At 56.2% G+C, this 21,446-nt stretch overlaps 8 protein-coding genes across 8 annotated transcripts; 6 read left to right on the top strand and 2 right to left on the bottom strand.

The window, feature by feature from the left end:
- Positions 1–208: 208 nt before the first annotated feature.
- Positions 209–3,555, bottom strand: N7482_010211 (mediator of RNA polymerase II transcription subunit 14; the record flags this gene model as incomplete). Its single annotated transcript, XM_056692335.1, has 2 exons — positions 209–2,794; positions 2,860–3,555. 2 exons carry the CDS (start codon positions 3,553–3,555, stop codon positions 209–211), a joined length of 3,282 nt encoding a protein of 1,093 aa, XP_056538292.1.
- Positions 3,556–4,271: 716 nt separating this feature from the next.
- On the top strand, positions 4,272–6,237 carry atg22-1 (putative autophagy protein Atg22; the record flags this gene model as incomplete). Its single annotated transcript, XM_056692334.1, has 2 exons — positions 4,272–4,506; positions 4,565–6,237. 2 exons carry the CDS (start codon positions 4,272–4,274, stop codon positions 6,235–6,237), a joined length of 1,908 nt encoding a protein of 635 aa, XP_056538291.1.
- A 1,086-nt stretch (positions 6,238–7,323) lies between these two features.
- pdiA (protein disulfide isomerase PDI1) lies at positions 7,324–9,144 on the top strand (the record flags this gene model as incomplete). Its single annotated transcript, XM_056692333.1, has 4 exons — positions 7,324–7,700; positions 7,785–8,163; positions 8,259–8,698; positions 8,778–9,144. 4 exons carry the CDS (start codon positions 7,324–7,326, stop codon positions 9,142–9,144), a joined length of 1,563 nt encoding a protein of 520 aa, XP_056538290.1.
- A 466-nt stretch (positions 9,145–9,610) lies between these two features.
- N7482_010208 (uracil-DNA glycosylase) lies at positions 9,611–10,916 on the top strand (the record flags this gene model as incomplete). The annotated part of the gene is made up of 3 exons (XM_056692332.1): positions 9,611–9,999; positions 10,064–10,523; positions 10,605–10,916. The coding sequence occupies 3 exons, from the start codon at positions 9,611–9,613 to the stop codon at positions 10,914–10,916; spliced, it is 1,161 nt and encodes a 386-aa protein (XP_056538289.1).
- Positions 10,917–11,309: 393 nt separating this feature from the next.
- N7482_010207 (transcription factor domain-containing protein) lies at positions 11,310–13,476 on the top strand (the record flags this gene model as incomplete). The annotated part of the gene is made up of 3 exons (XM_056692331.1): positions 11,310–11,396; positions 11,453–12,674; positions 12,761–13,476. The coding sequence occupies 3 exons, from the start codon at positions 11,310–11,312 to the stop codon at positions 13,474–13,476; spliced, it is 2,025 nt and encodes a 674-aa protein (XP_056538288.1).
- A 1,322-nt stretch (positions 13,477–14,798) lies between these two features.
- N7482_010206 (uncharacterized protein) lies at positions 14,799–16,889 on the top strand (the record flags this gene model as incomplete). The annotated part of the gene is made up of 3 exons (XM_056692330.1): positions 14,799–15,103; positions 15,178–15,763; positions 15,819–16,889. 3 exons carry the CDS (start codon positions 14,799–14,801, stop codon positions 16,887–16,889), a joined length of 1,962 nt encoding a protein of 653 aa, XP_056538287.1.
- A 724-nt stretch (positions 16,890–17,613) lies between these two features.
- N7482_010205 (actin family protein) lies at positions 17,614–19,256 on the bottom strand (the record flags this gene model as incomplete). Its single annotated transcript, XM_056692329.1, has 3 exons — positions 17,614–18,490; positions 18,598–19,093; positions 19,214–19,256. 3 exons carry the CDS (start codon positions 19,254–19,256, stop codon positions 17,614–17,616), a joined length of 1,416 nt encoding a protein of 471 aa, XP_056538286.1.
- Positions 19,257–19,529: 273 nt separating this feature from the next.
- N7482_010204 (telomere length and silencing 1 family protein) lies at positions 19,530–20,699 on the top strand (the record flags this gene model as incomplete). The annotated part of the gene is made up of 3 exons (XM_056692328.1): positions 19,530–19,945; positions 20,006–20,391; positions 20,464–20,699. 3 exons carry the CDS (start codon positions 19,530–19,532, stop codon positions 20,697–20,699), a joined length of 1,038 nt encoding a protein of 345 aa, XP_056538285.1.
- Between the last annotated feature and the right edge of the window lie 747 nt (positions 20,700–21,446).

The following is a 21,446-nucleotide window of genomic DNA, read 5'->3' as shown; positions in this document are numbered from 1 at the left end:
ACCTTTTGGACTACGATTCGACTCGACTCATTTAGAAGTAAGCTGAGATCGAGAAGCGTGAAACATTCGTGTCACATTGAAAAGGTCTAAGAATACAGTGCATGAAGGCCAGCCAGTCGTCTTCATCCTCACGGATTCACAAAAATTCTCGACAAGAAATACAGGCCCTCTCACGGAGAGCATGACCGAATCCATACCATACATTAGACTAGTCAATCGTGATGATATTGGCGTTTCCCACCGCATTTTTCTTCTGTGGGGAGGCCGTTTTGGGCCTGGCAGCCGGCGGGGGAGCCGGATTTTCTTGCGCTGGCTGCAGGGCCGGTCTAGGCTGCGCGGGATTAGTGTTCCCATTTCCGCCCTGCTGAACGGGCTCAGGGACAGGCTGACAAGTGCCTAGGCACTCATGCAGCGTGGAGAGGAGATCGCCCACATGATCGACCGAGGACCTGGCGCCGTCTCCAAGGCCCTGCCAGCCGTTGCCTTTGACATTATAGACCTTTTCGCGAACCACAGCGGAGACTTGATTAGGCTCCGGTAGAGGGAACCGGTTAGCGTCCTCGAGCAACCACACGGTTGTGCCCTGTCGCGGACAAGCGGACAGCCGGAAGCGATATCGCAGCAGGGGATAGTGAAACTGGAAAACGGTGGCGCTGCGTACGGTGACGTGCACCAGGGCGGATTCCGCCTGAGCTGGCTTGGAGGTGATTTGATCCAGGCTGCGCAGGAGGGGGAAAGTATTGGCCATCAAACCGAGAATGGGTTCTATACCGGCCTCGGCGAATTGATGGTTTAGTGCAACCGTGAGGGGTTCTTGTATGCGGCGGTGGGGGCTGGGGCTGTCGAAGCTGAGCCTCAGACGCAGATGGAAGATGGGAGTAGCCTGTGAAAGGGCCTGGGGGACGTCAATGTACGTGGACAAGGAAGGGCCTGAGACATCGATGCCGAACCGGGCACGCAGGTTCTTGTCTGGGCCGTAGAGGAAGGTCATTTGGGATAAGGACAACGACCGGGGCTCCATGCCCTTTTGTATGAGAGTCTGGAGAATATAGACCACGCAATCGAGCCGTTGCAAGCGCTCAAAGAGACCGATAATGACGGAATGTCCTGCTGGAACAAGCAGACGCAACGCAAAGCCGCCTCCATTGTCTTGCACAAGAAGCTCGGGATCCAGTTGGGAGACAAGGTAATGGAGCGACTTGATACGGCGTCGCAAAGAACCGTACGCTACTAGGACTGCAGAGTTGCTTTGTCGATCCACACCCTGGAAGGAAAGGCGGATAGTTTCCTCGATAAAGGAGTCTCTTTGCAAATTCGAAGAAGGTCGTGGTATCCGGAAAGCAGGGGGGAGTATGGATGGCTTGTAGTCAATGAAGAGATCTGAAACCTGCAAGTCTGACTCCAGCTGCAGTTTCTCTAGAGGCGGTTGGAAGCGCACGCCCAAATCTGCCAAGCAACGAGCATTGGCATAGATCGCCAGAATACCCGTCAGACCATATACCAGCTCTGCACAAGCAGCGTAGTCATATCGGCGCCGTGACCCCATTAGTGTGCTGCTCACGGCATGCGCCAGCGGGAAACTCGAGGCATTATCATTAGCAGCATATGGCAGTGCTGCACGCCTAGTCTCTGGCCTAAGTTGGACCAACCACCAGTGATCGCCATCCATGCTGCTCGTTGCAGCGGCGATCCAGCGGCGATCCCACGTTTGCTGTGTAAAGAAAGCAGAGCGGATAGTATTGGGCGGAAAGAGTTTGCGGACATCCAGCCCCAGTCCCCTCTGATTGACACTCTCCAAGCCAAGAGCCTTCGTACCGGACTCGATTTCTTCCACGGCAGTGAAGCAGCGAAGGCGAGCGACACGAGATAAAAGCTCTTCAACAGCTGAATTGTTTGGAGTCCGGTCACCCTCAAGGCGTTCCAAGACACTCTGCATGCCCGAAAGAGTGATGGTTCCAGACTGGGGCTCAATGGAAGCCCGTAGATATCGAGTAGTCGTCAACTGCAGGTCAAGATAGCAATCACCTGGCTCTGATGACGAGAGTTGGCCCCGTAATGAGAGCACATGGTTGGCAAATAGAAGATTCTTTTTAAGGGTGGCGTAGGCGGAGGAGAGGACATGCGATGTATGTAACGCGATCACACTTCGCAAAATACGCTCTATAGAAAGCACATCCGAATCGAAATTGACAGCATCGCTATCTGCATGCTGACCATTGCGCATCCAGCGGAGGTTGAGTTGCGGGACCTTGTTATTGGAATCGCCAGCACCCCTTCGGACGCCGATTTCGATCCAGCTTTTGGGACCTGCCCTCGATGGCCAGTACTGAACGACAAGGGTACGATGAAGCAACTCAATGCGTAATGCATCCGACCAAAGGCCTCGCGCAAGTTGAATAGCCTGTTTGTAAAGGGTGTTGACTTTGTTTGTTAAGACCAAACCATGCAAAAAATTGAAACATCCAAACAGGCCATCGTTAAGAAGGATGCGATTAATCTCTCCATCAAGCTCGTTGAGTATCCGGCCTTTGGGAATCGGAGAGGAGGGTGTGAAAAGGAATCGGATGTCAACGAAGAAAAATTGGGAGGTCTTCGCTTCCTCCGCAACTGAAAGATCGAGTTCAAACTCCCCGGCTACTGTGAAGGTGACCCGACCATCGTGCACTCGGTAATGTCGCAAGGGATGTGGTACTTGGTCTTGCAATATTAGCCTTGCACTGATTATGCGATTGATCTTGTGCAGTTTCTTGAGAGTGGCGCGTGCAGACAGTGGTCTTGGGGGCTTGTAGCCAAACTGAGACGGAAGAGTTAGCAATCTCGTCCTCGATTCGGAAGAAGACACACAAAGAAAAAACGTACATCCGGTAGAGAAGTCACCCGGCCCTTGGCGAGAACCTCAAGGGCCGTTTTTAGATCTGGATTGGCCACCTGCGCTCTGACAAGATCCTGCTTCATTACACCCACATAGTGTATCGCATTGGTGTACGCCTGGTGCCGTGTGCGAATGAAGCCCTGGATATCAATCAACCGACTGACCTCCGCCGCTTGTCGGCTCCATTGTGAGAGAACAAGAAGCTTGATGAATTCCGCTCTCCTGGCATGCGCAAACTCCAGTATCCGCATTTTCTTGTGGATATTTTCCGCGGATTGGTTTCCGGGAGATTTGCCGTTTATAGCCGACGCAGCTGAAGGTTCCGAGGGTACCTGTATTGTAGCCAATTCCGAAATCAAATCCGACAACTCGTTCCAGCAATTCTGCACGGCCCGATGGACGAGTGTCCCGAAGGGGAAGAAGCCCTGTGTGATATGAGGGATTTCGAAAGGCGCCGAAACAAGCTCTCCAATCTCCTGCGTTGAGGCCTTAACATGTTGGTTCAGGGCTTCACCTCCTCCGCCTATGCCATTCACATGAACAGGCCCATTCATGGAGGTTGATTGTGGACCGAACTTCTCATTTGTCCCCAGAGAGTGAAGCGCGCCGTTGGTAGCGTCATTGAGACCTGGCCCCCGCACAGATCCCTCGACATTGGCATTGTCCATGATGACACCGGGCATGTCTGTGCAGAGACGGAATGGGGCCTTTCACTGGGGCTCGCTGAGGCGGGTTCGGTTCCTTAGGATGCCTTCCCCTCCTGGGCCCCCTCTGCGCGGCACCGAACGAGCGGCCTAGCTCAACCGCTACCTCGTGGGCCGCGAATCAACCGTTTTCGGGCAAGGGAAGCTTGCAGTCAAGACCAGGCGAGAAGAAAGAGATCCTCAGCCCAGTGCCATGCGTTTCACTGGCCGTCCAAAACAATGGCCCCGGTCATAATCAAGAGGAGCCGGACACACAATAGGAATTCGAATTTTGTATTTGACAGTGGAGAGTGGAGTCAATCGAATGGGCGAAGCGCGGTATCGAAGTAGGTCGGGGGAAAAGAAAACGCCTTGGGGGGACGGCGGTCCGAATTGCGCCGACGCTGGCTGCACGATCTTCGAAGCGTGCTAAAGGTTGATGCGAAGTCGAGGAGTCAGCGGACTAGTTCTGGTTATCACAAGGACCGCTGCAAAGTGCTGGAGTCCCCAAGGCAGAAGGGTTCGAGGGCGTGGGGGAGAGGAGGATGCCAAAGAGGTGAATGCAGGCCCAAAGCGATCGATGAAAGCGCGCGATGCGCACGCACCGCCCTCCGTTGATGCCTTGCTGCCTGGTATTGTCAAGGGCCCGTATCCCTGCATTGCATCACGATGCTCCCGCCCGCCTTGCCAGTAAGATGACGCGGTAATTACCAAGAATGCCGTTGACCTCAACATCCCCCAATATCAAAGCTTCCTACCCCTCCAAAGACCGACAGCGGTCGACAGTACCAACTATGAGCCTACACGAAGAGGAGGAAGGCGAGGCGGGAGAGGCTGATGGCCTGCTTCCGCACTACTTCGGCGATGATCCTCGGCCGACAAGTAAACGGGAGCTGGCGGGCTGGTATTGCTATGGCTGGGCAGCAGAGGTCTTCACTGTGTGTGCCATGGGTATGTGTCCATGAAGGGTCGGCTTGATCTCTCTTCATTTTGATACTCATTTGAATAGGCTCATTTCTTCCGATCACACTCGAACAGCTGGCACGGGATCGTGGCGTTCTCCTGAGCGACAAAACCACCCCCTGTAGCCCAACATGGAAGCCCTCGAAGCAACAGATCCCTCATGGAGACGGATATGATGCCCAGGGGTCCGATGCTGGCCAGTGTATCATATACTTCCTAGGTGCCGAGATCAACACGGCAAGCTTTGCCTTGTATACATTCTCTCTGAGTGTCCTGATCCAGTCGATTCTAATTATATCCATGTCCGGCGCCGCCGACCATGGAAGCTATCGCAAAAAGTTGCTGGTCATGTTTGCATTTATCGGCGCTGTTGCAACGATGTTGTTCCTTGCTGTGCTTCCCCAAGTCTATCTTCTTGGAGGCCTCCTTGCCATCGTTGCGAATACTTGCTTTGGTGCGTCCTTTGTCCTTCTCAACTCGTTTTTACCGGTACTGGTTCGCCACCATCCGTTGGTCCTGGAAAAGAGCCTGAATGTTCCCGACGCACTGGATGCTACTAGCCCGTCTAGAGAGGATGGTGTGCAATCCGACAATGGTGCCCAGGGACAGCCCGACGCCTACACACCGCTCCTGGGGCCCGGCTCCAGTGAACGAGAGAGTGCCCTGGATACTATGACCTCTGTGGAACTCCGTCTCTCCACAAGGATATCATCATATGGAATTGGAATAGGCTATGTGGGCGCTGTGATTCTGCAGATGCTGTCCATCCTGGTCGTGGTGACTTTCCACCAGACCACCTTTTCCCTCCGTCTGGTGTTGTTTCTCATCGGGCTGTGGTGGTTTGTATTCACCATTCCAGCAAGTCTATGGCTACGCGCCCGCCCCGGCCCCCCGCTGTTGGGAAGTGATGGGAAACCATTAGACTCCTGGGCGGCATACTTGACCTACTCGTGGAAGTCCCTTGGAAAGACCGCCATGCGCGCCCGGCGCCTGCGAGACATCCTGATCTTTCTGGCCGCATGGTTTCTGCTCAGTGATGGAATTGCCACCGTCAGCGGCACCGCCGTGTTGTTCGCCAAAACTGAGCTTGACATGAAGCCTGCGGCGCTCGGGCTGATCAATGTGATTGTCATGGCGTTTGGGGTGTTTGGAGCCTTCTCGTGGAGCTACGTGTCCGGTCTCCTTGGTCTCCGGGCGTCGCAGACCATCATTGCCTGTATTATCCTATTTGAGATCATTCCTCTCTACGGGATTCTCGGCTTCTTTCCCTCGGTGAAGCGATTGGGGATTGGCCTTCAGCAGCCGTGGGAGATGTACCCGCTCGGCGCCGTGTATGGGTTGGTGATGGGTGGGCTCTCGTCATATTGCCGTAGCTTCTTTGCCGAGCTGATCCCACCGGGCTACGAGGCGGCCTTCTACGCTCTCTACGCGATCACCGACAAAGGATCGAGTGTGTTTGGGCCGGCCATCGTCGGGGCGATCACGGACCGCTACGGTCAGATCCGACCGGCCTTTGTGTTCCTGGCGATTTTGATCTTCCTCCCGCTGCCGTTGATGCTACTGGTGGATGTGGACCGCGGCAAACGGGATGCATTGGAGCTTGGAGCCGAGCTGGACCGCCTCTCTGAGGGAGCGGGAGATGGGGCCATCTCCGCTGGCTCGGACGCTAACGCGGCGAACGAGTCCGACGCGGCGGGGCCTATGGTGCCTGCATCGTAGAGAAATGTGTTGTGCGTGGTGATGTCTCAATAACACTCGGGGGCGCTCATCATGATTCGTGTAGAATTGCAGAATTGTATCTGGAACCGAGCCACTAGATAGGTCGCTAATAATGTAAATTGATATGTGAAGATTACTCATGAGTCTCATTACTATGACATATTCCCTTCACTTTCACGGGCTGATGCAGTCACACAGTATTACCCCAAGCATCAAAGGCCACGGTCTTGGACAAGTCCTCCAGCCGACGTGTCACCCACGGGTGCCGTGCGAATTTTCCGGGTAGCTTGGCCAGAAGCAATCATAATAGCCGGGCTCGTAATGTCGTACTTAGCCCCGGGGGCGGAAGTATCCTGTAGGTAGCAAGGTACCTGTCGATCCATGGAGAGAGGGACAGCAGCACATTAGAGTATGGATATGTACTATACTTGTACCACATACACGTCCACCCCTCGTTACAGGAGATCGAAGGCGAAGAGGGGGTCTTAGGGTTTGGAAGGACGCATATTGGTCTGTGGTATGTAGCTATCGGAGTATCTTTAAATATGTACGGAGTAGTTAGTTCCTAGTATGAATCCGACACTATTGATAATAGCAGTAGGTAAACTTACTAGGCACACCGCGCACCTATCTATAGTACCAGGTCAACTCGGAACAAGCTAATTAAGGGAAGAGTAAAACCATGGAGCACTAGTTAGTTAGCACCGAGGACTCCAGAGTCGGTTCAGTAAAGTACCCAATACCCTGCGGGTACAGGGGGCGTGCGTCCCCTTGCTTTGGCCCTGCATAGCACTTGAGCTCCACTCTCCACTCCGCAGCCGCAAAGAACAAACTGTCCTTAACTTCAGTCCCCCCGTCTGGCTGCATTAAATACATACCCACCCTCACCCATCTTTTCCCTTTCCTAATTGTATACCAGCCGTTTGGGTAAGCTTCCACCTGCCTCGTGCTTTCTGGTAAACCAACCATCCCCCCCCTCCCCCTCTCCAGAAGACACTCATCGTAGCTTATTTACCCTCTAAACATTAGCTAACTGCGCTTGACCTCCCCAGGTGTTCACGGCTCTTTTTGTCCATTCAAATCATCATGCGGTCGTTCGCCCCTCTCATTCTGAGCCTGCTGGGTGCTACCGCGGCTGTTTCGGCTGCAGAGCCCGCCGCGGATGCTGCCGACTCCAATGTCCTCGCGCTGACCAGCGAGACCTTCAATGACTTCGTCAAGGAACACGAGCTCGTCCTGGCCGAGTTCTACGCGCCGTGGTGTGGTCACTGCAAGGCGCTGGCCCCCAAGTATGAGGAGGCTGCCGCCGAGCTGAAGAGCAAGAACATTCCGCTGGTGAAGGTAGACTGCACAGAGGAGGAGGAGCTGTGCCGGACTTTCGAGGTCGACGGCTACCCGACCCTGAAGGTCTTCCGTGGCCCCGAGTCGCACAAGCCATACGGTGGTGCCCGTCAAACTGACTCGTGAGTGGCCTGCTCCCTTCTCAGCGAGCCTTTGTGGCAACGCGCCTACGTGATCATCTACTGACCTTGTTTGGTTTGGCACAGGATCGTCTCATACATGACCAAGCAGTCCATGCCCGCGGTCTCCATCTTGACCGAGGAGACGCTGGACGACTTCAAGACCCTGGACAAGATTGTGATCGTTGGGTACATTGGCTCCGACGACAAGACCGCCAACAAAAGCTTCACCGCGTTCGCCGAGTCGCAGCGTGACAACTACCTCTTCGGTGCCTCCAACGACGCCGCTCTCGCCAAGACCGAGGGTGCTAAGCAGCCCTCGATCGTTCTCTACAAGGATTTCGATGAGAAGAAGGCCGTGTACGATGGCAAGCTTGAGGAGGAGGCTATCCTGAAGTGGGTGAAGACCGCCAGCACTCCTCTGGTTGGCGAACTTGGCCCTGAGACGTACTCCAAGTACATGGCGGTACGTGATTCTCCCTCCCCAAACCGCATCACCCACGTCTCTGGTAGTCTGGCTTGAAGATCGAGATCCCAATGCTCACATTTTGTGTCCTGCAGGCTGGTATCCCGCTCGCCTACTTCTTCGCGGAGACCGCGGAGGAGCGTGAGAAGTTCGCTGAGGAGTTCCGCCCCATCGCTGAGAAGCACCGTGGCGAGATCAACTTTGTCACTCTGGACGCGAAGCTGTTCGGCGCCCACGCCGGTAACCTGAACCTGGAGCCCGAGACTTTCCCTGCCTTCGCCATCCAAGAGACCGACAAGAACGCCAAGTACCCCTACGACCAGTCCAAGAAGATCGACCCCAAGGAGATCGGCAAGTTCATCAAGAACGTCTTGGACGGCAAGGTTGACCCCAGCATCAAGTCCGAGCCCATCCCTGAGGAGCAAGAGGGCTCTGTGACTGTGGTCGTTGGCAAGAACTACCAGGAGGTTGTCATCGACAATGACAAGGATGTCCTGCTTGAGTTCTACGCCCCTTGGTGCGGACACTGCAAGGCGTAAGTTTCTCCATTCCCACCTAGCCTTCTCCATCTTCCCCATCCGTGTACATGTATACTGACATGCCTCCCCTGCCAGTCTGGCCCCCAAGTACGACGAGCTCGCCGCTCTGTACGCCGACGTCCCCGAGTTCAAGGAGAAGGTGGTGGTCGCCAAGATCGACGCCACCGCCAACGACGTGCCGGACTCCATCACCGGTTTCCCCACGATCAAGCTGTTCCCCGCCGGCAAGAAGGACGAACCCGTCGAGTACACCGGCTCCCGCACCGTCGAGGACCTAGTCGACTTCATCAAGAAGAACGGCAAGTACGAGATCGACGGTCTGGCCGGTGACAAGAAGGCCTCTGAGGGCGGCGATGTAACCGCCGCTCCCTCTGCCTCCTCCAGCCAGGCCGCGGAGACTCCGGCCTCAGAGAAGAAGGAGGAGATCCACGATGAGCTGTAAACGCGCTGTCTGGAATTTGAATCTTTTTGCACTAGTCACTTGTATCATGACAAACTGAAATGGGAATCCCTGCGTGATGTCCGTGGATCTTTGAGTATCATTGAAGTAGACCAGAAATCTGGTTCCATTTAGACCACCTCTTCTTTTTATTTTGTAAACACTGATTCCACCAGCGTGGCGTGGCGCCTCTGATTATATCTAACGATGTGCGTCTCATTCACCGAATTGTGACTGATCCAATTGATCTGGCCCCATTAAGCGGCTTTAGTCAGCTTTCTCCTATCCACGACGCGTTGCGCGCAGCGCGTCAGATCACCGCGGTTCACCAACCCTCCCGACAGGCTCTCAGAACCTGGAGAAACCCTCTCCCTCGAACACGCCTTGCTTTCCTCATCTTCCCTCCACCTTTTGCATGCTCCCTCTTCTTGTTTTCTCTCGACGAATCCGAATCCCCTCGCTCGTCGCCATGGTGAGTCCCGCGCTCAAGCGGAACGCGGACCATCTCCTCGGCCCCGCGGCCAACAGCAAGAAGCTCAAGGGTGGCAGCATTACATCTTTTTTCGGGTTGTCCCAGCCGAAAGCCCTGAGTACACAGGGAGCAGCTGCAGGAACAGGAACAGGCGCCGGTGCCGCGCCTCGGTCCAGCTCTTTCAATAAGGAGAAATGGGTCGCATCCCTGACGCCGGAGCAGAAGGAGCTCTTGCAGCTGGAGATTGAGACGTTAGATGAGAGCTGGCTGGCGCACCTCAAGGAGGAAGTGGTGACGCCAGAGTTCCTGACCCTCAAGCGCTTCCTGAAGAAAGAGAAGGAAGGCAAGGCCAAGATCTTCCCGCCTGAGGAGGACGTGTATTCCTGGTCAGTCCAACAATGACAGCTTTCATCGCAAGCCGGATCCCAGCTTGAATCTAACAACCTCCAGGTCCCGCCACACCCCCTTGCACACCGTCAAAGTCGTCATCATCGGCCAAGACCCATACCACAACGATAACCAAGCGCATGGGCTCTGCTTCTCCGTGCGCCCTCCTACACGCGCCCCGCCCTCCCTCGTCAACATCTACAAGGGCATCAAAAAGAGCTACCCAGACTTCGTGGCGCCGCCCAACAACGGCGGCCTACTGATCCCCTGGGCGGAGCGGGGGGTGCTGATGCTCAACACGTGTCTGACGGTGCGCGCGCACCAAGCTAACAGCCACTCGGGCAAGGGGTGGGAGCGGTTCACACAAAAGGCGATTGACCTTGTTGCGCGGGTGCGAGGCAATGGGGTGGTCTTTCTAGCGTGGGGGAAGCCGGCGGGGATGCGAGTGGCGAAGATCAATAAGGCGAAGCATTGCGTTCTGCAGTCGGTGCATCCGAGTCCGTTGAGTGCGCATGGTGGATTTGTGAGTTACCCCTAGACTTTTTGGCTTTGGTTGTGTGCTCCGGTATTGCAGGGCAGGACAGATCGCTAACAAGCCCCGCAGTTCGAGAACGGACATTTCAAAAAGTGCAACGCTTGGCTTGCGGAGCGGTATGGCGAGGATGGGATTATTGATTGGAGTCTCGCGCCGAGTAAAAAGGCTGTTGAGCCGGCCGGCAAGGAGAACTCGGCTCCTTTGGCCAACGTTTCATCGTCGCCAGACAAGTGTGCTGAGAAGGCGGAGGAGGACTCGACAAATCCGTCTCTTGTGGAAGATGAGTTTGACGATGACGATGCTCTTGAAGCACTTGTGGCCGCGGAGAAAGAGGAGGCCGCTAAGGCAGTGTCGGGGGATGCTGACCGCACCTCGCCGTGAAGCTGGTGCCCCATTGTGACTTCATGCAGCATGCAGCATTTCCTGCTCGGATCTTTGTTCATTAACTTGACGGCGTTTTTGGGGTTGAAATTGGGTTTGATGGGGTGCTTGGTATCGCTTTTGCGAAAACGGGTTCAATTAATTTCCACATGCGCCTTGAGTCGAGATAGGCCCGATCTTCTGTCAGCGTATTATATAGGAACTGAAAGTCAAGCAAGTATGGCATTGCTGGAGCATGGCTATGCCAGCGCATACTAGAGAAGTATGTAGTTACAATTACGGTTCGCGGGTGGATACTCCACCTAGCTTTTATCGATAAGGCCAATGCTCCAAGCTCTCCGCGCTGCTTCTGCACGGCCCGCGCACAGCTAAGCTTGTCACTCGCCAACCCGAATGGAATTCACCTGGCTGGCCGACACGCCGCAGTCGCGGAGCCGGACTCGGGCTCCGAAAGCGTGTCCCGCCTGCCAGCGACGAAAGGTAAGTGGACACGCCACACCTTCCAGAGTGCCCAGAACTGAGAACATGCATAGAAGCGGTGCCGCCATCTCACCGCGGACCCAGAGGTCAACCACTACACTAACCCACGCAATTCTCGGGGCGTAGCCTCGACCCAGTCACCCAACAGTCACATCTACAGCTACAACCATGGTCACCTGGATCACCCGCGATCTTATTCAATCGGTCCCAGACTGCGGGCCAACCCAGCCCGGCCGACGCTGTCGAGCGCGGAGCGATTCGTAGGCGATCTCAACCCCGAAGCGGTAATTCGCGAGCGACTCAATGAGCCGATGGGAAATCCGCTGCGAGATCGCATCGGGCTCTGGATCAGCTCGCCCAACAGCGCGGTTGCGGGGGCGCAGCGAGAGAAAGGCCAGGCCGCATGCACCGATGCATTTTCTCCGTCTGAAGTTGGCACTGGCGCTCTCGCTTTCGATGACCAGACGGTGGCATCTGTGCTGGGCCAGCGGTATACATCGGCCATGCAAGCGTGTAGTGCACTTCCCACGACGACAAGGGAGCCGCTGATTTCTTCGTATTTTTCGAAGATCAATCGGATTATACCTCTTGTGGACGGCCCCACGTATCAAGCCCACCAAAACCATGGACAAACTCAAAGACACGGACAAGGACCAGGCACAGCCTCCGTCTTCCTCGAACGAGCAATCTGCCTCGTCGCCGCCAAAGACCGCGCCGCAAGGCCGCACCTCCGCCTCACAGAGACCGGCCCCGTCATGACTCCCCGCCAATTCTGCACCGAGATCTACAAAGGCCTCGTCAGCGCAATGGATGCCGAACTCGAACCAGACCGGTACACGCGGATTCGGGTGCTGGCACTGATGTCGTTGCACTGCGAAGGCTACGAAGGCGCGGAGGCGGCATCCCTGCACCTCTGTCAGGCGATCCACCAAGCTCAAACGGTTGGTTTGCATCTGGACCGGCCAGACCGCCGGTCTGGGGATCCTTTATTTCAACTTTTCTGGTGTTTATGGACATTGGATAAGATGCATGCTTGTATCGGTGGGCGCCCGGTGCTGTTGGCCGATCGGGATATTGGGATTGAGAAGCCTGGGCTGCAGATGCAGGCATCTCCGGGCTCGTTTAGGGTGTGGCTGGCTGTTTCGGATCTGCTTGCTACCATTATCTCCTTCTATCGTCCGTCGGCGGGGGTGACGAGCGGCTGGGAAGAAGGGTTCCCTGCGTTTGAGGATATTGTAGGTGAGACGGCCCATGAGGACCTGGACTTTGCTACTCTCGGTACGTTTCGATGAATCTTCTTGCGAGCCTCGATTTAACTTGGGACTACCGTACCGACAGTGAACTGACAGCACTTTCCCTCTCAGGCTTCCTGGAGCTATACTATCATTGTGCGGCTATCCTATCTTGCCGGTATAAACTGACCGAAACCCTCGACAGCACCAAGGTCTCTTCGATCCGACAAGGCCTGGCCGCTGTCCGGATTCACTCGATCGTGGGGACTGAGTGCGCGGGGAGTCTCCCGCCGCTGCCCATTGTGCCGTACGCGATATCGCTGTCGATGGGCGTGTCGTACCGGCAGTTGCGTTCTAGCAAGCTGATCACCCACTTTGACCGGGCCAAGGCTAGCCTGGAGGCTAGCTGCGCTCTGCTCGAAGGCCTCGGTGCCGAATGGTATTCCGCCGAGGCGATGGCTCGTCTGGGGCGAAAAGCATTGCAGCAAATTGAGCACGAACATCCGCGACAGCCTGCGCCGGAAACTCTGCTCGCACGGCCTGCCGGCACCACCGGAGCCGCGCGCAGTCTGGGGCCCGCCGATGCAGCAGTTCTCTCGGGGGCCGCTGGGGCCGCTGGGGCCATGGCCATTGAGGTCAAAGACCCAGCCTTGGGATCGGTCGCAGCGGGCCCCGAGACGGCCATGGGCAGCCCGCTGGCATCCGAAAACGTGAACGACCTGGACAGCACGATGCATGGATTTGCAGATATTGATACGCTCTTCGGCGAGTTCCTAGATCTATCGCTGCCTACGAACTTCTGGGATCCCCTCTTCGCTGAAGGGGAGCCTACCGACGGAGGCCAGTAGTTCGTGCTCAACGGCTCTTCACAGTATCAAAGGATCAAAGAGAACACGCCTAGCGCCGGGGCGAGGCGACCGTTTGGGGGGTGGCGGCAGGCACACTCGGAGATTGGCAGGTTCGGCGGACCCGCCGATCGGCGGCGTATTTCCCCCAATTCCTTTTCCCCACCCCATTCGCGCCCAATTCGCAAGTCTCCAACGACCAACGCTGGCCAGAACCCGGTGGGATTGCATGGCGAACGCGCTGTACACCTCTTCTTGGCGCCCACTGTCTGCGTTCCTGTGGAGAGCAAATGGTGATCGGCCCTGCAACACCCCAAAGAGGCATCCTTCAGCCTCGCTCTCGTGGGACTTGCTGCGCGGGCCACCACGCTCTAGCCAGGGCCGGCCGGCCTGATCATCGCTTGGTCTACTTGTTTCATCAGCACAGCTGCCGTGCCACTGGGCTCATTAGTCGTGGTTTGGAAGGCCCGCGCCCATGGAACGAAAGCCGTCAAATCTCCTGTCTCCCCCCGGTTCCACCAGGGGCTCAAAATAAAGGCCCAAAAAATGATGAGCAAATCAGTAATTCCCTGCGGATGGCATCTCCTCCGACTCGGCTCCTTTGATCTCTTTGTTCTCCCAGCGCATACACCTCCCCCGTACTCCGTACCGAGTATAGAACAACGGACAAGACATCCCTGGCCCCGGCCCCCTCACACCCCTCAATTCCTCAAAACACACCCTTTGGCCGTGCCGGTCTCACCGGTAGAAACCCGCGAACTAATCGATTCATCGCGTCTCATCTCCCCGCCACCGGCCGACCACCGACGCACTGTCACTCACGTATGTCTTTCCCTCCCTGGGAGCCACACCAGACCCTCCTTTCCGACGGGCCCGAGTAGACGGAAACAATAGCTGTGAACCATGCTCGGCCTTGCGTGTTGATTCATACTCCAGCCTTTGCACCCGGCCCGGCAAAGTTCGACTGCGACTTCGAGTCCCCGCCCGCATCGAGTCCCTGCCCTGCTCTGCGCAATGAGCGACGCCCCTTTCAGCTGAGCGGGGCCCGATCGCGATTTTATATCCGACCATTCCCCGGTGGATGCTGGCATGATAGTTGATTGGAAGGTCGCGCACTGGTGCTGATTCAAATCGCCATTGCCATTGTTCTTTTGCTAAGGCGCGGAAACGTTCTATACAACGGGCTGTGTGATATACTTGGGAACTGTGGTGGTGTTACATTGGCCATTCCGGGGACCATTGAGAGGGACAAGCTTGCGTGAATAAGGGAATTGATTCCTCGAGGTTACTGGATTAGAGTTGGCTTCGGCTTCAGTTGCGGAATCATGGCTGCATGCGCAGAAGACCTGGGGTATGCGCCCGCGGGCGCCGGTCTTGATCGTGCGGAGCAGCCCGCGACATGCTCTTCCAACACCGACACTAACTACCAACCCGCTCCCTCGCCGTCCCCAATCCACCCTATCTCTCAGCTCCAAGGCCCCTTTGAAGAGTCAATAGCTGAAGCCGCTGATGGTGCTGGGAGCGAGTGGGTGGTGGAACTGGATGCGCAGACACGCCGGCGAGATCTACTGGAAAATGACGAGTACGAGCGGCTGTGTGCGAGGAAATGGCGGCAGAGGGCCTCCGAAAGGTGAGAGCAGGAGGATACGACTGGAGCCGGACCCTTCATGCATGTTCACCGTGAGATGGCTAACCGGCCCACAGATACCATCCATTCTGGAAGCTGGTCTCCCAGATGGTCTTCGGCGTGCATCTCCTAGCCAAACGACAAGCGAAGTCTCCAGCAGCAGTGATGCATATTCTGCAGGGCCACGTCGACGAGCTGGATGGCTTTCTCCAACGTACCACGGAGGACTTCCTGATCATCCACCTGGACGTCCGTACGCGCATCCAGTATCTCAGTCTGCCGCTCGGAAACCTTACCGCGTTCGACGAGATGCTCGAGGACCGCAATTTCCGGCTCGCCCTGGTGTCGTATAACGACCAGATCGAGCATGCCGTCGAGAGATTCACGCAGGCCATTATCGACGCGGTCAAGGATCTACGGAAGGCGAAAGAGGCGATGGGAGTCTTGTGGCACTATCTCCTGCAACTTGGGAATGAGGGGTGTTTCGAGACGGATAGCCTGCAGGCCTTCTATCAGACCATGATGGAGAACATGGAGGGTTGGATCATGGCCTTGTCCAAGCTCCGCGGACGTGGAGCGGCGCTTCAGAAGGCACTTGGCCAGCTGGCCTTTGCAGTGACTGAAATGCAACGGCGGGTGGGTGTGGCGAGTCGGAAGGATGTGGTGAGTTCTGAAGTTCAAGGCGGAAATGTTCCAAAGGCTAATACTAGCCGCGCAGCGATCCCTCGTCAAAATGGCAAACAGAGCCTCTGCTCGACCTACGGCGGCCCGACAAAGTCTTTTTACAAGGAATCCAGGCCGACGCCCCTTATCAGAAAAGCCGCTCCCTCGCGATCCATTCTTGCAGCCCAAGGCTCGTCCCGCCTCCCGAAAGCTCGACGACACTCTCGTGGCAGGAAAGGGCAGTGGTGATGGCAATGGGGGAACCAGCGCGCCCAAGGTCTCCAAACGAGAGAGTATAATGCCCAAAGTCATCAGCCGTGCCAAATCATGCAGTGCACTTGTGGGAGAAACCGGCAGCGGTACAGACGATACAGCGCCTCCTCGAACGCCATCACGACTCACCAGGAAACTCTCGCGGCCCTTCCTCCCCAAGCGGTCCGTCAGCGAGAAGATCGACACCACCACCACCAACCGGCCATCGACGGCACCAGTCCGAACCCTGAAATCCCGCAGCGCCTCGATAGAGGGGCTCAAAGTCCTATGGGCTAATGGCCGGCCGCGCGCCCAGCAATCAATGGCGAAACCACCTACACAGGCGCGGCCACAAACTTCCCAGCACCAGCACCAGCACCAGCAGCAACCCGACGGCCTAGACACGTTGAAAGACCAAATCTCGCACTTCCTCAAGACAGATCGCGTCGTCGAAGCGTGGGACAATATCACCAAAAGCGCAAACTGCTGCGGCACGACGCTCGCCAAAACTAAAGAGTGGCCGAGCAGCATCTTCCGCGCAAAGTCGACCGAGAGCTTCCGCGCGCGCCCTAGCAACGGCTTGTCGGGTGCAGACCTCGAGCGGCAGATGTCCTGGGTGCAGGAGCCGGAGTTTCTGAACACGTACTCGCTCAAGCAGCGGCCGGCGACATCGCCGCGGATCCATGTGTTGTCTATTGCATTGGACGAGGAGCTGGATGGCGGTTTTGGTGTGCATGTGGGCGATGATGTGGGCGAAGCTGGTGAGACGGGGTCAATCATTACTGCGCTCCCGGCTGTGCCGCCTCCAACGCCTGCGACTATCAAGTCCGTCGCAGCTGAGGAAAGACCGCGGACGGTTGCTGCGCAGGCGTGAAGGAAGAGGGTTCGGCTTGCCTGTCTCTGCCTGGGATGCCATGAAACCCACTTGGCAAGGGCCCTGACCTCCGACTCGTCTTGACTACTTTGCTTCACCCATGCAGACCTGTACCCACAACCCCAGCATTACTCAATGGACTGGTTCCGTACCCGGAGGATCTTCCCAATACCAGTACCCCCAATTATTAGGGGCAGCATCATACCCGGAGTCCAGCGACACAACCTGGACATCGACGTCGGCTCATTGCCATTGTACACGCTTTATACTTAGCTTATATCATATACCCTTTCCGCACAACGCAATACCATTTCATTTCCTACAGCAAGGGCCGCTGCTGGCAAAGAACATAAACCAAGCAACAAGGCTCAGATCTTCGATCACACAGATAGCACTACTCGTACCAATAAAAAATAACTAGTCGTGGAAAAACGCACAACAGACAGTCCTGGAAAATGGAATAAAGATCTAGTATTCATTTTTCAGACTCTGATAGCACGAGCCTCTGAAATCCGTATTGTACTCATACTCATACTCAAAGCTCAAAGCCCCGGCAAGCGCCTAAGCAGTAAAACGCCCAACATGACCGAAGTCAAAACAGAACAGCATGGCCCCCACTTCATAAACACATGAGCCCGTGGCCAAACAGGAGAGAAAGAGAGAAGGAGAAGGGAAAGCAAAAGAGAGAGAGGGAGAGGAAGAGAAACGCAAAGAACGGGGCCGACTATTTGCAGCGCTTCTCCACAATGTTCGCGCCATGCTCATCATACTCCTTCTTTGAGATCCACATCTGGTGGAAAGTGCCCAGACTAGCGAGGATACTGCCACCAATCCAGGAGCCGAAGCGGCGCTCGGCGGTGTTTCCGGGGGCAGAGATGCGCACGCGCGGGCCGGGGAAGAGCTGCATCAGCTCATGGTTCAGACGATCCGTGAAACCGTACAACAGACTAGAGCCGCCAGTGACGACGACATTGGCCAGCAGATGGGGCCGGATATCGACATCGACGCCGCCGAGCGAGGCCTTGATAAGCTCGGGGATGGTCTGGGCCTGGGTTGGGGCGGGGACGGGCGAGTCGGCGTCCGGAATGGCAGCCTTGACGTCGAAGAGGGACTCGACGACACGGAAGCGGTCAGCGCCGAAGACCTGGTTATAGCCGTCGGGGAACTCGAAGGGGCGGCCAGGCGAGGACCGGGCCATTTCCTCGTTCGAGGCGCCGGTGGGACCAGTGGCGGCGAGTTTGTTGGGGCCCGGCCAGACCTGGACGACGCACTCCTTGAACTCCGACAGGGTGCGCTCCTCGAGGAGGGCGCGGTACGAGGCGTCGGGGGCCTTGTCAGCGGCAAAGGTCCTGTACTTAGCCTGGGGCGGCTGGCCGGCTTCGACAGCGGTCTTGGAGCTGATCAGGTAGTGAGGGGTGATGGTGATGGGTTGCGGGGAGTTCTTCTTGAACAGGGCGCGAATCTGCGCGGAGATGTAGTCGCCGCCAAGCGGAGAGTGCTGCACACCGCGCTTGAGGATCATGCCGTCATGCACGGGGGTGATGGAAATATTGGAGGCGCCGATGTCGACGACTAGACCGGACGCTTTGCCGGACGCGAAGCTGTGTGGGTAAATAAGACGGGGTCAGCCAGCCAATCGACCATTTCTACTATGCCACTTGCAGGTAGCATAGCAATACATATATATGTGAGAATATTCGATACGTACGCTGCAAGCACGCCGCTGCGCGCCAGATAGAAGGCAGGCGTGCCCCAATTCTCCATCGCAATCTCAATGGTCTTCTCGCGAGCTTTGGCCGGGTTCCACGCAGGCTCGGTCATGAGCAGCGGGCTATCAGCCAGAGGCTTGTCTTCCGACTCGAGCTCCATATCTGTGGGCAGCTCATCGGCGGAGATATCGTTCAAGCCATTATGGAAGGGATTGCCGGGCTTCGCGCCGGTCAATCGCGAGGTAAAGGAGTACTCCCAGACCTTCTCAGCCATGTCCCAATCTTCGACGATGCCATCCTTGCCGATGGGGTTGTGGATAGACAGGCCGGGGCGCGGGGTGACAAAAATGTCGTCGCCGAAGATCAGCTTGTCTTGGCCGTCGGCGCTGTATTTGCCGTAGTATGTTGGGATCAGGGTCTTGGGGGCGTCTTCACCAGCGAAGCCGGCGCGGGTGGTGGAGTAGCCTGGGTCGAGGACAATGGCAGAGACCTCATCTGTACGCGTCGACGAGACCTGTTAGCATTTGGCCTTGCTCTGTTCTTAAGCCAGGAACGAATTGGAGTCTCTATAGGGAGAGACGACCAAGCGTCGTCGCATCGCGCAAAAGCACGTACCTCCACCGTACTCGGCAGTTTGGGGCGGATTGGAAGGATTCATGGCGAAAGAGGAGCGCAGGATGAGTGAGGTGAAAGGTCTCGGGCAGGCCCGGTAGAATTGTTCAGTCGGCCGGTGTTGACAATTCAAGGCGAGACCATGCACGGAGGACCAAGGGAGGGTTGGGGAAGGGCGGTTCTTTTCGGTGCGGGAGGGCAGCTTTGGCATTGGGCGGACAGTTTGATTGCCCGTCTGCTTGGCAGATGACCTCACCTGCACCACTACACTTTCGCCTTTTGCTTTCCCTTCCTTCTTTACTCGAACACACATTTCCACATGCACAGTACGATTATGGATACAGAGGTCGACGTTCCACCTGAAACCCTCTTTCGCCCCGCGAAGCGACGCAAGTTTGCCCGACGCCGCCCAGATGACCCCCATGAGACAGCCAGCCCAGCTGCCGAACCAGTCACTGAGAGCAGTGACAAGGACCTTCGCGGAGCCGACTCACGCTCGCATCTAGACGGTGATGAGGACTCAACACAAGAGCCCGGGGTAGTGCGTCTCCGCCGACCAAATCCTGCTCGAAAAGGAGGTATTGGATTCTCCGCCACATCGCGACTTATAGGCAAGGACGACAGCCGTCAGATGGCGCTGGGTCCGGTTGGGGACCAGGAAAAAGCAACCATTCCAGCGGTGGGGGACCGGTTCACAGCATATACGGGCCAGTCGGTGGATGTGGACCGGCACATGTACGAAGAATCCCCTTCCCACTAGCATGATAATGCAGCGATGTGGACTAACAAAATAAGGATGGCTTATATAGATTCCGAGATGGCTAAGCGTTACCACCGCAGCCCGCTTCCAGATGGCTCGAATGCGGACCAATCGGCCTCGCAACCAACATTTGGCGGACCATCAATACCGGGACAGGCGCAGCAAGAACGCCTGCCCGCATCATTAGGCAAGCTGCATGAAATCGATCTCGGACAAGAGACGAAGCTGCAAAATATCGCGCGCACCGAAGCTGCCACCCGCCGACTCGCCGGCGACGAAGACTCGCCCGCATCTGGCGAGTCTGGTCCGCCGACAGAGCGCACTGGACCAACGGCAAAGCCGTGGCGCAACCGCAAGCGACGTACCAGCGCGGACGTCGAGCGTGACCGGCTGGTGGAGGAAGTATTGCGGGAAAGCAAACGTACGTATAGCCCTGACCCCAAATAGTGTCCATGGATTTGGCCACGGCTTGCTGACCTATGTGTCTCATCAGTGGACGTCTACGACGAACCCGAGGAGGAACTGCAGGCTGATGACGAGGCTGCAGATGATCGCATTGCGGAACAGTTTCGGCGAGATTTCTTGGACGCAATCCAGTCGCGCCGGCGGACACGCACCGTCACGAAGACGGCTACTAAGACCGAGGTGCCGAAAGGGCCCAAGTTGGGAGGCAGTCGCAGTGCGAGAGCGGCGATGCGAGAGTCGCAGGCTCAGTCGGGACGAAAGTAAACGAGAAAGAGGGCTTAATGGACCGCTTTTCTGTGATTTCTTGGGCTGTGGATACATCGTACTGACGCCGTCGTTGGTTCGTGGATCCTTCAATCCCAGGAATGAGGTGTCTATTGTCTGCCTTGATATGTTATGGGGGATCCAGTGCGGCGCGATTGTCGGACAGTGGACACAGGGGTTCATGGGCGGTAGTAGGGATGAATGGATGTATAACAAACAATGGATCCCATAGTTGATAAGAATACTCAATCAAAATGAAATAATGCTGATTACATCCCACACACGAGTCATCCCGGCTCGATTGCTTTGCTTTCTGGGGTAAATACGCCACTCGTTTGTGTAGCGCACCAGGACACTACGAGGGATGCAGTTGTCAACAGATTGGTGAGTTTTAGCCTAGTCAACTTGCTCCCCCCCCCCAAAGCTCATAAGTAGTTATAATTCTGGTGAATCTGATGTGTCTTCGCCGGTTTGGAGGGGTTCAAACTGCCTAAGAATCTAATAAATTGACCCGCAGCTATCCTTGCCTCGATTTCGAACTCTAGACGAACAGATTCCACGATGGTCTTGTATAGTTTCGAGCACAATTCTGAGAATGAAAACCGGCCAGGCGTCCGACTGACCTGACCTGTACGCCATGCTTATCGGTTTTTATATTTCGATAGCGGCTGTTTCGCGGGCTGCTTTGGCGACGATCGGATGCGACTCTCATACAGGCTAGCGGTGTCGTTTGAATTAGCACCAGAA

The sequence above is a fragment of the Penicillium canariense genome (genome assembly GCF_028826845.1).
Source record: "Penicillium canariense strain IBT 26290 chromosome Unknown utg000008l_segment0_segment0, whole genome shotgun sequence".
NCBI lineage: Eukaryota > Fungi > Ascomycota > Eurotiomycetes > Eurotiales > Aspergillaceae > Penicillium > Penicillium canariense.
The sequence above is the reverse complement of the archived record's forward strand: the minus strand, read 5'-3'. Positions and strand labels throughout refer to the sequence as shown.